The 16,853-nt window shown below is 40.4% G+C and overlaps 1 protein-coding gene across 2 annotated transcripts in view; it reads left to right on the top strand.

Annotated features, from left to right (window-relative positions):
* The first annotated feature begins 409 nt into the window (after positions 1-409).
* LOC116495054 (guanine nucleotide-binding protein G(i) subunit alpha-1) overlaps positions 410-16,853 on the top strand; it is a 34,515-nt gene continuing 18,071 nt past the window's right edge. For both annotated transcript variants that reach the window (XM_032197255.1, XM_032197247.1), the window contains exon 1: positions 410-570. In XM_032197255.1, coding sequence (XP_032053146.1) covers positions 453-570 — 118 coding nt within the window. In that variant the 5' untranslated portion in view covers positions 410-452. The remainder of the gene's footprint in view (positions 571-16,853) is intronic.

Below are 16,853 nucleotides of genomic sequence, written 5' to 3'. Positions count from 1 at the left end.
GGAAGGAAGGAGGGACCCGGCGGTGCCCGGTACCCGGCCTCCAGCCTCCGGGAGCCCTGCTGCCATCTCCGCGTTTCCCCAGGAAACGGCTTCGGGGAAGCCCACCCCAGCCCCTCGTTGTGTTTGTGTGCTTTTTTTTTTTTTTTAACTGATTTTTTTCTCTATTTTTTATATTTTTCTTTTTTTTTTTTCTTTATTTTTTTAATCTTTTTTCCTTTATTTTTAATCCTTATTTATTTTATTTATTTTATATATATATATTTATTTTTTTTTTCCCGTTCCTACTCTTAAACGTGCCAGGTGAACGCTTCCGTGCGCTCTAGCGAGGGAGGGGGGGAAGGAGGTAGACATCGCCCCCCTCCCCCCTTTTTTCTTTTTCTTCTTTTTTTTTTTTTTTTTTTAATTTCCCTTCCCGGTCGAAATCGAGCAGCAGCAGCAGCCCCCATCCCAAAATGGGCTGCACGCTGAGCGCCGAGGACAAGGCGGCGGTGGAGAGGAGCAAGATGATCGACAGGAACCTGCGGGAGGACGGCGAGAAGGCGGCCCGGGAGGTGAAGCTGCTCCTCCTGGGTAAGGGCAGGGCGGGGAGCAGCCCCCCCCCTTCTTTGTTATATGGTTTGTGGGCTGGGGGCACCCCTTTGGGGACCCCCCCGTGGACCTGAGGTTGGCGAGGATCCGTCGAGGCACCCCCCCTTCCCCTCCGAGGGATGCCCCCGGGGGCGCTTTGGGGTGAGGGGAAAGGGTTCAGGGCTTATTGTTTGCTCAGAGGAGGCCTTAAATCCGTCACAAAGGGGCAAACTGCTTAAATTCGGGCCGGGGGCTCCGTGTGCATCAGCTGGGAGGGGTTCAGAAGGCTGTGGGGTGGGGGGCGCTTGGTCTGAACGCTTGTTGTAGACCTTACCTAGTGTCAAGGGGGAGGAAGGCAAGGCGCCCTGCAACTTCTCGCATCCTTCTCGGAGTTGCTTATGTTGCTGGAACCCGACAACGTAAAGTAAAGCCTTGATGGGGGGTTATAAAACGTGTAAAGTAGCAAATTGCGTTATATAGCATCGTGTGTTTTGGGTTTTGCTTGTCTGTACTTGGAGCTACTTGTTTATGTGTTTTGACTGGTATGGTGATGTGGAGAGCCAGAAGTAGGATTACTTCTTAAAATTGCTGTAAAAGAAACAAAGAAGCAAGGTTTAATTAGAAATATCTTTGTGCAGTACCCAAACTGTTGTACAACTTGTGGATGTCTGGGTGTTACAAGACTTGTATTGTACTGATGTTATAAGGAATCCTGCGTGATGTGCTTTATGGTTAACCAGACTGGGTTGTTCTAGCCTGGAGCTAAAAAGCTGTGGAGTTTGTTTTTTATGGTGCCCTTTTCCTCCTGAAGCTAATTTTCTTAAAGTGCTACTCAATTTCTCACTCCTCTTGAAACTTATTTTCCTACAGTGTTCATCAACAGTGGTCTATTTACTACCAATGCCATGTACCGTTTACAGTTTTTAAGTAACTTTGTTCTTCTGCAAACTTCTAAAATAGCCCCAGACAGGTACAGGAAACTGAAGCACTTTCATGTGTGCATGCAGAGCTGAGGCAAGCCTAGTCTGGGAAAAGCAAGCGTCCTAAAATGTACGTATAGTTTTAAAATCTTGCTTATGAGGGAAACAAAGCTTTTCTCTCCAGTTTGCTTTCCAGGGTTAGGCTGTTGGTTGGTACTGTGCCTGTGCAACTTTGGAAGCCTCAGACTGTTGCATGGAGAGGTTGTGCTCTATTTGATCAGTAGTAGTACTGCAGAAAATGTCGTGAAGGTGCCAAAGTAATTATTTTTATGTGCTCTGGCAAGGCATTTAAAACATTTTTCAGATTTTCACTGTTCTGTTTAGAACATTAAGTACATGTAGTTTGGTAGTCATTAAAATATTCTTTGGATATGGATAAAGTCTCTTTTTATAGGAAGATGCTTTAAATTTGAGAATTAATTTTGTAACTGTTTTTAGTAGTTTGATGCTCTGGTGTATAAAGTTATGGTTTTGTTTTCTAAAATCTTTCTGATACAGAAAAGTTTTTGAGGAAGTTTTTTTTTTCTCTTTCTTTTCCGGAATCTCAGAAAATCATAGGATGTGAGTCAGATGCATGCATTTCCTCATAATACAGCTCAGTTGGTATAGTGTTTCCCCCTCCCCTATTAAAATGAGGTGTGAAAACTAACAGGTTAACTTCTTCTAGGACCAGCATTCAAATCATTTTTTTAAACACAAAATTCCATAAATGTTTACTGAACTCCAAATGAGGTTTTGTGTATACACCCATGGATACGTCTGGGTGTTTCAGTTTTCTTGGAATTAAAGTTTTCCTGTTAAATTTCCTTGCAACTGTGTCAGATGTCTTAAATGTTATGCAAATGCTTTATGTGATGGCAAAACTATTTTAAGTTACTTCCACTAGAGTCAGTCTCTTCTCACCACTCACTTTCCGAATTGCTTGCTCTGCCCATATGTCATAGTTGATCATCAACTCGGTTGTATTCCTGCATCTATTTATGGGCTTGTTCTGCTGAAAAGATACCAGAATAAAAGGAAAAGTACAAGTTGTGGTCTGCTGGCAGGAAAATATGTGGTGTGAGAAGCATCTAAAATACCTTGCTTATGTAGAAAAAGTGTGTAGCTATAAACCTATTGGCCCAAGGAGAGGTATTACACCAGCATCTGTAAAAGCTGTATTTTTGTATGGTGCTTAGAGAATCCTACTGAGATTTGAATTAGTATGTTCAACTGGAAGATATGGTTATAATTATAATCAGTCTATTTCTGGCATATAATGGAATAAAACTAAATTTAGAAGCTTTTCTAAAGGTTTCTCTAGAATTTCAATGATTTGAGAGAGGTATGACTGCTGTGCAGAAACCATGAGTTTGTGAATAATATCACTGATCGATGTTAGATTTATATTTTGTTGTCTTGTCTCTAGGAAGAAGCGGCCAGACTTACTCTGTTCAAAGTAGTATTGCTTGGGTTATTTAACTTATTTCATAACGTCTATAAATTGGTACCTCATTTGGTACCAATTTGGTACCAAGAATACTGATTTTGAAACACTATCCATGTAAAATAATATTGTAACTTTGTAATTCCGTGAGCTTTAATGTGATATGCTAACAGCAGGAGAACCTTTTCTGTAAAATTTGAGAGTCATCCTCGTTATTAGAAGCTGAACATGAGCACATAATTTGTAAGCCAGCTGGCAAATGTGTTTGTATGTGGAGCTTGGTGATTTTATTTTACTTTAAAATCATTAAATAAATGAGCTTGTTACATTGATCCAAAATGAATTTAAATGAATCTCCTATTTGTGATGAAGAAACATTTTTTGACTTTCCATGATATTTAAGGGCAGTCTAATACGTTGTTCACTGCTAAAAAAATTTAATACACAAAGCACTTTTTCTTAAGCACTTAACATTTGTATCAAGTTGATCATTCGTATACCTGTTTCCTGATTGAAGTAATATTTTGTTTTATTATGTTTTTTGTTGTTGCAGTTTCTTACAGATAAACTCGTATATACTGCTTTTCAAAGAAGTAGTTCAGACCAGGTATATCTTCTATCTTGGCTGGCTTCCAAGGAATAGAGGCAATTGAACCACGTTCTTCCTGTCTTCTGATTCCCCATCTTTCTAACTCTTGATATTCAGAAGAAAAAAAAAAGCCTACAATGATGCTTGCAGAACAAATGTAATTCTACTCATGTTAGGAGATGGTGGCTCTCCGTGGCTGGTCTGTGTGCTGCATTAATATACATGTGATCCAGATCAGGTGTGGATTTGCAAGTGCCTTTCTGTTGAATTAGCCAGAGCACATAAGACTGAATTTATGCCAACTGCAGGAGAACAGGCAGTACCTCATTTAGAAGAAAGCCTTCTGGTATGAGGTTAACTCATCAAGTTTTATGAATACATTCAAACTGGCAGTATGAGTTTATAGGATTAGCACATTTGATTTGTGGATTATCACATTTCTTGCCTAATACAGCAAATCAAGTGTTCAGGCTCATTGAACAAGGCATTCAGGAAGGTATTTCTTTCACATTCTTTAGGAGTGGATCCTGGGGACCAGGAAGCCACGGATCACATTTGACAACTGCAGTTCTGCATCATCTTTCTAGATAATCATGTGTCCAGATTTTAGTTCACCAGATACTTCTGTACTGGTGACCAGTATAGCTACTTCTCCATTCCTGAACAGATGCTCGTGATTCACACTGGAACAATGTTGTCATGTTCTTAACCTATTTTTCAGTTTAAGGCAGAGTACTGCTCTTAATCTTTTTCACTGCAGTCCTCCCTGATGCTTAAGGCATTAACTAGAATTACATTCAGTTCTAAACCTTCACATCTCAAGCATTTTCTCTAGCTGCTTTTCTTTTGTTCCAGACCTACATATCTCTGCTTAGTCAATTGACTCCCACTGCATACTCATCTTTCCAGCAGCAGCATCCTCATAATCTTTACTTTCCTTCAGACCTCGCTGCACCATGGGGAAGAAAAAAGTGCTTTTTGTATCATTCATTTTCTTGCCTTTCCTCCAGTGTATTCTTTCTCCATGCTTGAAAACCTACAAGAATTTAGAAGTCTCAATTTACAGAAGTTCTCAAGCCTTATTCTTACAAACATATATTGCACCTTTCAGAGGTGTTGACCGCATCTTTATTAAGTTATGCCAACTTTGATTGTACTGGCCTAAAACATTCTTGACAATATCTCCTGTCTGATCTTCAAAGGCAACTATCTATCAGATATTTACAAATGATACCTAAAAGAAGTGGTTAATATTACTTTTTGTTTAGAATGGAATATTTCAGTTGGTAGGGGCCTACAAAGATCATCAAGTCCAGCTGTCTGATCAAAACCTCTCAAACATTAAAGCGTATTGTTAATCCAAATACCTCTTGAATGCTGGCAGGCATAAGGCATCAGCCACCTCTCTAGGAAGCCTGTTCCGGTGTTTTATCACACTCTCAGTAAAAAAGCATTTCCTGGTATCTAACCTGTAGCTCCCCTGGCCCAGCTTTGTGCCATTCCTGTGTGTCTTATCATTGCTTATCATGAAGGAGAGATTGGCTTCTCCTTTTTTTCTTCCTCATGGCATTGCAGAAACCAAAGAGGTTACCTCACAGCCTCCTTTTCTATAGGCGAGACAACCCAAGTGTCCTCAGCCTTTCCTCAAAGCATGTGCCTTCTTGCCCTTTTACCAGCTTTGGGAGAATATATAGTGGGAGAATCACTTATTTTTGACTGGCATTTACCTTTGACGAATTTCATGCGGTTGCTGATTGCTCAGTGCTCCGATCTAGAGCTCTTTCTAAGGCCTCTTGTCGCTCCAGGGAGTCAACAGCAAGTCCCAGATTGGCATCATCAGCAGTTTTGCAAAGAATGCGCTCCATTCCTACATCCACATCATTGATAACAAAGTTCAACAGGACTGGCCCTAGAACCAAGCCCTGGGGAGCACTGCTAGTGCTGAATGGTTCACCAGCCAGCTGTAGCCCCTCTACAGCCCTTTGAGGTCTGCTGTACAACCAGTTCATCACCCAGCATAGTATCACCCTGTTTATCTCACAGTTAAACGGTTTGTCCAGAAGGATGCTGTGAGGGATGGTATCAAAGGCCTTACTGAAATCCAGAAAGATTATATCCGCTGCCTTCCCTTCAGCCACTAAGTGGGTGGCCTTGTCATAGAAGGAGACCAAATTACTAAAGCAGGACTTTCCCTTCATGACCTGATGTTAACTATGCCAGATAATAGCTTTGTTCTTTAAGGGCCATTCAACATCCTCCAGGACAATCTTCTCCATAACTTTCCCAGGTACTGAAGTTAAGCTAATAGTTTGTGCTTCCCCCCCCCCCCCATTTTTTTTTGGTTTTGTTTTGTTTTGCAGACTTTCTGCTATCTAATCTGCTTAGATTTAGGTGCTTTTTAGGAGAAGCTCTGAAACAGCAGCTCTCTTGAATTTTAATGTGATACAGCTGGACTTTGGCATCAGGATGTTATTTATGTGGACTTCTATATTTGACTTGTAATTAAATTGATGTAATCCTCAAGCCTTAGTACTGAATATAACACTTTCAAAGGATAAAATCAAAATTACTAGATTTCTCATAGTGTAATAATTCGCCTTGTTTTTGTGTAAGGAGGCTCATGCATGCGCAGAAAGCACAGCTATGTATAATTGCAGTTTGGGTTTTTATGCTTGTCTTTTTCTATTTTAATGCTGGTGTAATAATTTGCAACATCATAATATTGGTCTTTGATGTGCATATAGACTTCTTTGCTACGATGCAAATTATTTTCACTGTGAAAGTTTCTGTATGAAGTCGCCATTTATGATTGCATTGTGATTTTAATTCTTTAACATCCTGATGAAAAATTCACTTCAGTACAACATACCCTGAAAGAAATGATTTTAGAAATGGCTAAAGAGAAACTGTGTATTTTGTACTGTGCCATGATACCTGCAGTGGGGGCTGTCCTTTTTCCTCTCTTGATTAAAAGGTGTAGTTTATGGATATACATAAAAATTAGTTTAACTTTTGTATCAACCATTAGACGTTTCTTGAGGGGGAATTCAAGAGTTACCCAACAAATATTTCCAGTGTCTATGCTTAAGATTATTTTCCCTTTAGTTGTCTTTTAAAAGCAACACAGTGCTTTTTTTTTTTTTTTTTTTTTCTTGATGTTTTTCCCCCTCTTGAATCTGAAACCAAAAAAGCTCCAGTAAGGTATTTTTTTTTTTAGTAATACAGTTCACTCCCAGCATCAACGCTGCCTCAAGACAACACAAATTCTGTATTACACTACCTTAATTGGTTTCTTTTTACCTTCTCTAGCAGCACAGTTAATTGTACCATCGTGCTGATATGACAGCTTACTTCAGTCCTATAGATTTTATTATTGAAGCTCACCCCCTTTCATGAAGAGCCATTTTTAACTAACTGCGGGTTACAGTAATGCTCCTTACATAGTTTTGTTGGGACAACTTGAACTCAAGCTTTGTCCTGTAGAGTTAGGCCATGCTGATTTATGTAACTGTATCCCTGAAGTACCTTGTTCTGTTGCTGCTGTATTTGTCTGTAGTTGTCTCGGTACTCTCAGAAGGAAGAAACGGGCATATCCTAAAATCTGGCCAAATATATTGAAACCCAGCCATCGGTCTGCTTCAGAGGGCATGAAATTCTGAAGTGAGTTTTGCTGCTGGGTTTGATGGATGTCTGCAGTGTTTCCTGTAATGTGCTTTCTGGCAAATGTCAAGGTAGAAAACTGGAAGTAGAGAAGAGAGATTTAAGATGTTCTGTTAAGTGTGAAGATTTTTTCTGCCATGGAAACGCTGCCATAAAGATTGGAACTGACTTGATAATTAGCTATTATAAGGCTTTTTCCAAAATGTGTATAGGAGAGCCTGTATTGATGGAAAACTTGCTATTCTGAGGCTGACTCTTAGTCATTGACCAGCTTTACTGAGCTCAGCTGTTCTATTTATTGCTCTTGTTTGTTCAGTGTCCTACTGTTGTCTCAGGCTTTGTGTAAATTACTGTTTTGTTATTCTCTAAATGGAGTTTGGTTGGCTTCGCCTGAGAGATTCTGTAGGCAAAAAAAAGAAATATTTAAGCTCATAATGTATATAAAGGGTAGTTTGAAAACTTGAGACTTCAAACTTGTGAGAGCAGGAAGTACTATGGGAAAAATGGAGAGTTTTTGGAGTGGCTCAACTTAGAGGCATTTCTGAGCTGAAGGATAGTGAAGATACTGCAATATATTAGAAAACAGAGACAAAATAGCAAATGCTTTTTTGCTTAGACAGTTTTGCCTATTAGGAATGTGTGCTTGTGCAATAAGTAGGCCGAGGCTGGCAGGGCCCTCTGGGTCCATCTGGCCCAGCCCCTGCTCAAGTGGGACACCCAGAGCAGCCTGTCCAGGACCACGTCCAGGAGGCTTCTGAAGATCTCCAAGGAGGAGACCCCACAGTCTCTGTGGGCAACCTGTGCCAGTGCTCAGTAACCAACACAGTGCAGAAGTGCTCCTGGTGTTCAGGCAGCACCTCCTGTGCTCCATTTTTGTCCATTGCTTCTTGTCCTGTCAGTGGGCACCACTGAAAAGAGCCTGGCTTTGTCCTCTTGAGGTGAGGCTGACTGGCCTGTAAAAAGACTTACCTCTTCTTAAATATGCTTTGTTCTCCTTGTCCATTGAGTTGGTTTGGTAGGCGCAGGCAGGACAAAATAAATGAGAATCAGAATGGGAAATGGAGGAATAATGAAATGTCATGCTCTGTTTGCACCTGTCTGCTCATAACCCTTTCACAGTGTAGAAGTATTAGTTAGGAATTTAAAAGATCTTTCACAGTATTGTGACTTTGCTGTTCGAATTAGCAAAGCTGCAGAGCCAGTTGAAGATCTCTGGAACTGTCCATAGCGTGAATATGTTACAAGAGGTAAAGTGTTATGTGTCTGTGTATGCTATCCCAGTGAAATGACCTAAAGATTAGCTAGTGTCACAGATACCCAAATGGATTATTCCTTGCAGGTTGAGAGAGGTAACCCCTCCTCTCTACTCAGCATTGGTGAGGCCATGCCTGGAGTGCTGTGTCCAGTTCTGGGCCCCCAGTACAGGAGAGACATAGGCATGCTGGAAAGGGCCCAACAAAGGGCTACAAAGATGACCAAGGGACTAGGGCATCTCTCCTGTGAGGAGAGGCTGAGAGCTGTGACCATTCAGCCTCAGAAGAGGAATCTCAGGGGGATCTCATCAATGTGGATAAATATCTGAAGGGAGGGGGCAAAGAAAATGGAGCTGGGTTCTTTTCAGTGGTGCCCACTGACAGGACAAGAAGCAATGGACAAAAATGGAGCACAGGAGGTTCCACTTGAACACCAGGAGTGCTTCTGTGCTGTGTGGGTGACTGAGCACTGGCACAGGCTGCCCAGGGAGGCTGTTTTTTTTTTAATTGTTCATAATATCATTCTTTCAGGATCTGAACCATTGGGGTACTTCACTTACAGCATATTAAGAAACAATTCTTTAGAGACTTGTTAACAAGTGTTTATGTTAAACATACCTTAAAGCACATGAATTGCCTTCCTTTCCTGGCTTTAGTAATTGAAGGACCATTGAACCTCTGAGTAACCCCATTTCTTCTCTATTTAGGTAGTAACTTGATAAATCAACTAGAGGTGTTGATGTACATCCGTATGTTGATATGAGAGTTATGCATTTGTACTGAGAGATGCATGTAACCTGCAGTATTTGATATACCTATAAAAATTGATACTGAAATTAGAAAATACGTTTCATATAACTACTTATTTAAAGGAATGAACATTTGCATATATAGTGCTTCAGTCTATGCAATAAACTGTACAGCATTACTTTTTCATATGTGCTTTTTAGAAATGTATTATTGCATTTGAAACATATATAATACGCTTAGCAAGGTACCTGATTGCATTTTTTGGTGAAATGTAACTGTATCTAGGCAACCAAAGTGGACAGGAAGTCCCTACAATCATTGCTCTAAACTGATTGCTTTTAAAGAAGAAATCAATGTACTGTAATGAAAATTCCTGTTGAAACTGTGCAGCAGGTTTATAATTCTCAGTATCTTTTAGAACTTAATATGGTCTGGGTTTTGACATGAAAACACTGATTAGAGGCACAGCTGTTGGAGTTAAATGGCAACCTGTACCCCATCATTCTTTTGTAAAGTTTTAAAAATTTCTCTCATGCATCTATCTATATAATTTTCTTATGTAGATGAAGCTGATAAAATTTGTTTTGCTCATAACATGAATTGTGCATCTTGGTGGGGAGGAAATTCTGAATCTCTGTGTTTTTAATAGATTCCAGGGAAACTAATAATGTTTCTGCCTGGTTTCTAAATCCATACTGGAATGCTGGAAATAAGCAGGGTATGTTGTATAATAATGTAGTGACATAAGCAGTTGCACCAGTGTAAAAACTCAGTATTGCTAACAGGAGAGAGCTCTTAGAGCATCTGGCTGAATGGTTCTACCCTTTCCCTGGCACTTCTGAGTGTTTAATTCAGTTTTGTGCTGGTTTAATAGTTAAATTGGCTATTCTGTTTTGACTTAGTTTGCTGCTGGAGTGGTCAATTTAACTGATGATAATAACATAATGGTCTGCTGCTGGGCACCTGGATCGGTAACTGCAGAATGAACAGCAGAGGTATCTGCCTGATGCAAATGGAGCACTGGAAATGAGCAGCAGTGGTTGTAAGGGCAAATGGATACCGAATGAGATTCTTTCAGTTTCTGTGTTTCTCTGTCACAGTTTACTGTACAATTCAATTAACAATCATGTGAAATTGTGTTCACCTGCCAGGTCCAGACGGTGGACGTGTTGAGCTCATTCAAAACCCACTTTTATTTTAAAACATTGCTGGAGTAGGAGATAGTGCCAGGCTTTTTCAAGAAGTGTGTTGATAAGAGCACTTCACTGGAAAATGGAGGTGTGAATTTTGGTTTCCTTCCAAGTCTAAGGAGAGTGAAACCTATGTTTCCTTATTCTTCTGAATGCTGTTCTAACTTAGAGGTTGTAGTCTTTATTAGGAAGAGTCCTTTTCTGCCCAGTGCTTCGTGCAGAAGCCAGATGGTAGTGGCTAAGAACCATAATTTTACCAGCTCCGTGTCCAAACAGTAGAGTACACAGAAGAATGGAGATAGTAGTCTCCAGTTAAAACAGTGAAGTCATACCAACATTATAAACTGGGTACAATGTGATTGGAGTATTGAAATGTAATTTTAAAATCGTCTATGGTTGGAGGTAAAATGGCTTGCAATAACAGAACTGGGAGTAAAAGAGACAACTGTCTGGATTACTTACAGATTCTGGTCAATTAAATGTAATTTTGAATTCCCATTCACTTCAGAATCTACCAGTGATGTACAGTACGAGACTGACTGCAAGTAGGCTGCTAAGTCTTGTTTAAGTATTGTCTGCATTTTTGATGTATTAAATATTTCTTTAAGCATTTTGAAAGAGGATTTCTCAGCTGTATGCTGATTCAGTTACTGATCCTTATTAAATCCGGTAGACTCTTAGCAAAACCATTATATGCCTTCTAAAGCTCTTAAAGACATTAACAAGGATTCCTTCTAATATGCTTTAGTGCCTCAGTGTTTGCTAGCAAACGATGTCATTTTATTTCCTAGATGAGAAGCTACTTAGATTATTTTCTGTCTGCTGTTCTGAATTGTAGGGCCTTTTGGTGTTAGAATAGATTTAACCTTGACAAAATACTTGTTTGAGGCTAACAAACTGCTATTTATATAGGTATCTTTATTTCTCACTTCTGGTCTTGCTGGTTGTGACTGCTTGTTCAAATGGGTTGAAATTTGATGAACTGCAAAGCTTTCTCAGCTTTATTTGAGACCAGTTGTTTAATTCAAAATCCATTTTAAAAAATAGATTTAACACTCTTTCAGTAGTGTTAACCAAAAATAATATTCTGCTTGTAGGGAGCTTTGTGTGAAAAATACATGTGCATGCAATCTTTATTTCTTCTGATTCAAATACAAATAAGAGTTCTGAATGTGTTTTTGAAAAAGATCGGTGTGGATAGCTAGACCTTTTCATTTAATATTCCATTCTGTGTTGCTTGTAAGTCCCTACAACTTTTTGGTAGAGGTAGAGACCTTTTGGTAGTGAATTTCAGTTGACAATCTATGTGTTTATTATCCTCATCTTTATGGATCTCATAGTCCTCAAGCTGTACAAGATGAAAACCTCTCTAGACATGAGTGAAGACTAAAAATTTGTGTGAACTAAGATTTATTACGCTACTTTTAAAATAATGGGTTGACCTTTAGTATAACTGCATTTGCCCTTCTATAAACTTTGACAATACCCATTTGTCTCATTTGCAAATGATGCCTTGGTGTCAAAAGACAAATAGAGCTTTAAAAAAACAACAAACAGTTCATATTTACACAAGAGATCTCCTTCTGTTTTGTTATGAATGTAACCACCTTGCTTTCTGATTTTTCCCAACTGTTTGTATCATTACACAGTAATCTGAGGTAGCAGGGACAATTGGAACTGTCACAACTGTAGGTATTACAATAGTGTTGTTCTGAATCGCAAGTGGAGCATGAGATGTGAATTCCATGTTCTTTTGTTACATGTCTCCACCAGCATAACTGGCATAATGTATACCTATGTAGCAGTTGTAACTTCTTTGTAAAGTTTCTTTGGTTGTGACTAATGATTGTCTGCTTAATAGCAGACATTCTGTCTGGTATCTCAGTCACTGAACTTTCCATCTTTGCACAACGTGTTTATAGCTGAACTGTATTTACTGTTTATAGTGAACTGTAAAAGACCATGAAGGCCAACCACGCTGTCAAGAAAAAAGGGCAGGGTGGACTTCTACATGTTTAATGATATTAGGCATGTTGTACTCTGATGGCTGAATTTGATGGTAGCCATCTTGATTAAAGTAAACCAAAGAGGGTGGTTATTTCTGTTGGAGCACTTGGCATGTAGTAGGGTCATACAATACCCACTCAAACTCACACTCTAGAATATCTTTAATCACATCCTTTCATAACATGACTTCAAACTATATAGTGATTATTGTTTCTGAGCGTACCAATATGTACCCTCCAAAGATAACCACTTTTACTTACACTTTTTAACTAACAAACAAATAAAAGTCCTTAATTTTGAAGAGTAGGTCGGTTATTTGCTCTTCCATTAAAAACACCAAATGTCTGGGCTTTGAATTTTTAGGAGATTGCCATTTCTTTTAGAAGATAGTAGCATAGCTTTGCATTTAAGTAGTTAAATGATAGCCTTATCAAGCTGCTCTTGGCATTGCCATGTTAAATAAACTTGGCGCCGCAAGTCTTTTACCTGTTGGCGGTGTGGCATTTAGCGATCATGTATGCTCTTTGACAACTGTAGTTTTCATCTCTAAGAATTTATCCATTCCCTTGATTTTTGGCATAATCAAGTAAGAGGCTTATTTCAAAACCTTTGAATCTCAGCTTGTCATGGTTCTGATGGTTTGGACATTTCTTGCCATTTGTGTGAAGCTATGCATATGAATTAACATATTAATTGAAGAAAATACTTCAGATTTTAAATTATGATGACACTGTTGCTCATCTAAGGCAATGTTTCTGTTTTCTTTCAAGAGATTGTAGGTTTAAATAGTTATTCTGCTCTAGAAATAAACCAGCATGTGGCTACTGAAACTTTGAGAATTTTTTCAGTTCTTTCATCTGAGTCAGTGTCACAATTTTAGAATCTGTCACTCCTGTGGCTTCAACCAGTGATGTAATCTGGGATTCACACTCCATTACTGCATTGTTAAGTTACTGAAATATTTTCTTCCAGATAACACTCACACAGCTTCATTCTTAATTCATTCAAAATCTGCTGACATATTCAAATTCCAGTAGCTGCAGAAATTCCCAGACTAATGCCACTTCATAAGTAATGAGTACCCTTTAAGAGAAAACCTTTGGTTGGCTCCACAAACACAGTTGGGGGGAAAAGGAGCACAAGCTGTTAGCAGTTATAGCTGCCACAGAATTAGAAGAAAGCAAGATGGTAGTGGATAAGAAGCTGGTAACAAGGACCAGCAGGAGGGAGAGTCTTTCTCCAAAGCCTAAGATGCCCTTACAGAACTGTTTCAACACTCAAATCTCTCTATGCTAAACACACGTAGCATGGGGAATAAACAAGGGGAGCTAGAGATATATGTACATCTGCAGGGGTATGACCTCATTGACATGATGAAGATGTGGGGGGATGGCTCCCATGCCTGGAGCATTGGAATGGAAGGATACAAGCTCTAGGAAGGACAGACAGGGGAGACAAGGAGGGGGCATTGCCCTCTGTATCAGTGAGCAGCTGGAGGGCATGGCGCTCTGCCTGGGGATGGATGAGGAGCTGACAGAGAGCTGATGGGTCAGGATTAGAGGTAGGGCAGGGACGAGTGACATTATAGTGGTGATCTGCTACAAGCCACCTGATCAGGAAGACCAAGCAGATGAGGATTTCAACAGACAGACAGAAGCAGCCTAATGTTCACAAGCTCTGCTCCTCAACCACCCAGTTATCTGTTGGAAGGACCTCACAGCAGGGCTAGAATGCATTAACGATAACTTTGTTCTCCAAGTGATAGAAGAGCCAGCGAGGAGATGCGCTGTGCAAGAGCTCATTCTTACCAACAAGGAGGGGCCAGTGGGGAATGTGAAGCTCAAGGGCAGTCTTGGCTGTAGTGACCATGAAATGGTGCAGTTTAGGATCCTGAGGGCAGGAAGGAGGGGGCACAGCAAGCTCACTACCCTGAACTTTGTGAGAGCTGACTTTGTCCTCTTCAGCTTGGTAGAGTACCATGGGGCAAAGCACTAGAGAGAAGAGGTGCCCAAGAAAGCTGGTTAATATTCAACAATGCATCCCAACAAAGAAGTCAGGCAAAAATGCCAGGAGTCCTGCATGGATGAACAAGGAGCTCCTGGACAAACTCAAAACAGAAAAAGGAGGCCTACAGAGAGTGTAAGTAAGAACAGAGAGCATGGGAACAGAGACATTGTCTGGGCAGCCAGGGATCAGGGCAGGAAAGCCTGTTAGAATTAAAATTGGCCAGAGATGTCACGGACAAGAAAGGCGTCTATAGTTACCTCAGTGATAAAAGGAAGGCTAAGAAAACTGTGGGCCCTTTCCAAAAGGAAATAGGAGACCTGGTCACCGGGGTTATGGAGAAGGCTGAGGTACTAAATGACTTTTTTGTCTCAGTCTACTGGCAAGAGCTCCAGCCACATAGCCAGGGCCCCAGAAGGCAAAGGCAGGGACTGGGAGAACGATGAACTGCCCACTGTAGGAGAAGATAAGTTTGAGACCAGCTAAGGAACCTGAAGGTGCACAAGTCCATGGGACCTGATGAGATACATCACTAGTCCTAAGGGAACTGGTGGATGTAGTTGCTAAGCCACTATCCATCATATTTGGGAAGTCGTGGCAGTCCAGTGAAGTTTCTGCTGATTGGAGGAGGGGAAACAACCCTATTTTTAAAAAGGGGGAAAAAAAAAAAGAAGACCTGGGGACCAACAGCCCAGTCAGTCTCACCTCTGTGCTCAGCGAGATCATGGAGCAGATCCTCCTGGAAACTATGGTAAGGCACATGGACCTGGAGGTGTTGGCTCATGAGAAGCTCAACATGAGTCAGCAATGTGTGCTTGCAGCCCAGAAAGCCAGCCACATCCTGAGCTGCATCAACAGAAGTGTGGCCAGCAGGGTGAGGGAAGTGATTGTCCTCCTCTGCTGTGCTCTCATATGACTCCTCCTGAGGCCCTGCATTCAGCTCTGGGCCCCCCAGCACATGAAGGACATGGACATATTAGAATGAGCCCAGAGGAGGGACAAGAGGATGATCAGAGGGCTGCAGCACCTCTTTTATGGAGACAGGCTGAGGAAGTTGGGGTTGTTGAGCCTGGAGAAGAGAAGGCTCTGGGGAGACCTTCCAGCGGCCTTGCAGTACCTAAGGGGGCCTACAGGAAATCTGGGGAGGGACTCTTTGTCAGGGGGTGTAATGATAGGACAAGGGGCTTTAAACTAGATTTAGATTAGGAAGAAATTCATGACGGGGAGTTGGAACTGGGTGATCTTTACGGTCCCTTCTAACGCAAACCATTCTATGATTAAGAAGCATAACTGTCAATGTGGTTTCAGAAAGGGTGAAGGGGGAAGCACAAGACAAAAATAAACTCTGTGAGGAGTGTAGAGAGACCGGAGACCAATATATTTGTGTAGAGGCTGGTGTGGGCGAATGTTTCAGTTAGTGGTCAGCCTGTCTAGTAGATATGTAGAAACAAAGTTTTCACTGTTTTTCTTGTACTAGCTGGCACGTAGGTGTTTTTGAATATAGTAACAATGATTAACAGCTCGAGTTCTAATAGAAGTCTCATTTCTGGTAACGTTTCATGAAGTGATAAATTTAAGAGGTGATATTTGCGAGCTGTCTGGCAATTCTGTGATGTTGTAAGAGGTTATTGTCCCCATAGCAGAAGCAGCAGAAATCACTGGGCATTCTGCTTGTGCCGTCCTCAGGGATAGCTGAGGAGCAGGCACCATTCACCTTGTATCTGCTACTGTAAAGTGGTAATATCTGGTGGAAGACCGGGTAGGAGAGTTGTGGGGAAAGGGTGTTACGGTGGATTAATCCAACAATTTAATTATTTAGTATAAACTTTGCCTGTCTATTTAAGCTGGTCTGGTGCAAGTCTTCTTCTTTACAGTCTGAAGAGCTAACAAGCACGCATTGAAAGTTTTACATTAATTACTCTTGTCCAGACTTGAGCTCTTCTCTGGAAACATACAAGACTATTCTACTTGTTTGTAGGTTCTGTACTTTTTCAGATTGATTTGATAGTTCAAAGCCAGCCTTGTTCTACTCATCAGTTTTTATCTAACTCTACCAAGTATTTCTTTCACTCAAATTTAATCCACATTTATTTTTGTGTTACGTTGCCAGGAATATCTTTGTACTATTAGAAATGGTTGCACTTAATAGTTGGTTTCTTCTAAAGAGGGATACTATGTACTTGAAATAGTTTGGACTGCTATTTATTTTGGTATATGAGTAGCTTCTTCAGTAAGCAATTATCAAGTCCTTCACAAGTTGGAAATGTTACTGTCAAGATCTTAGAGCTTAAAACCATCAGTTTCTATGCTTGAGTTCATAAAACATTTGTTTGTGAAATCTGTAGTTTGGGAATACTTATTATGTGGGCAGTGTGGGGGATAATAAATCATGAGATACTGAGAGTAGTTTAAAGTAACATTTTTTGC

Source organism: Aythya fuligula, chromosome 1, assembly GCF_009819795.1.
Source record: "Aythya fuligula isolate bAytFul2 chromosome 1, bAytFul2.pri, whole genome shotgun sequence".
NCBI classification, from domain to species: Eukaryota; Metazoa; Chordata; class Aves; order Anseriformes; family Anatidae; genus Aythya; species Aythya fuligula.
This window is presented reverse-complemented; position numbering and strand designations above follow the sequence as displayed.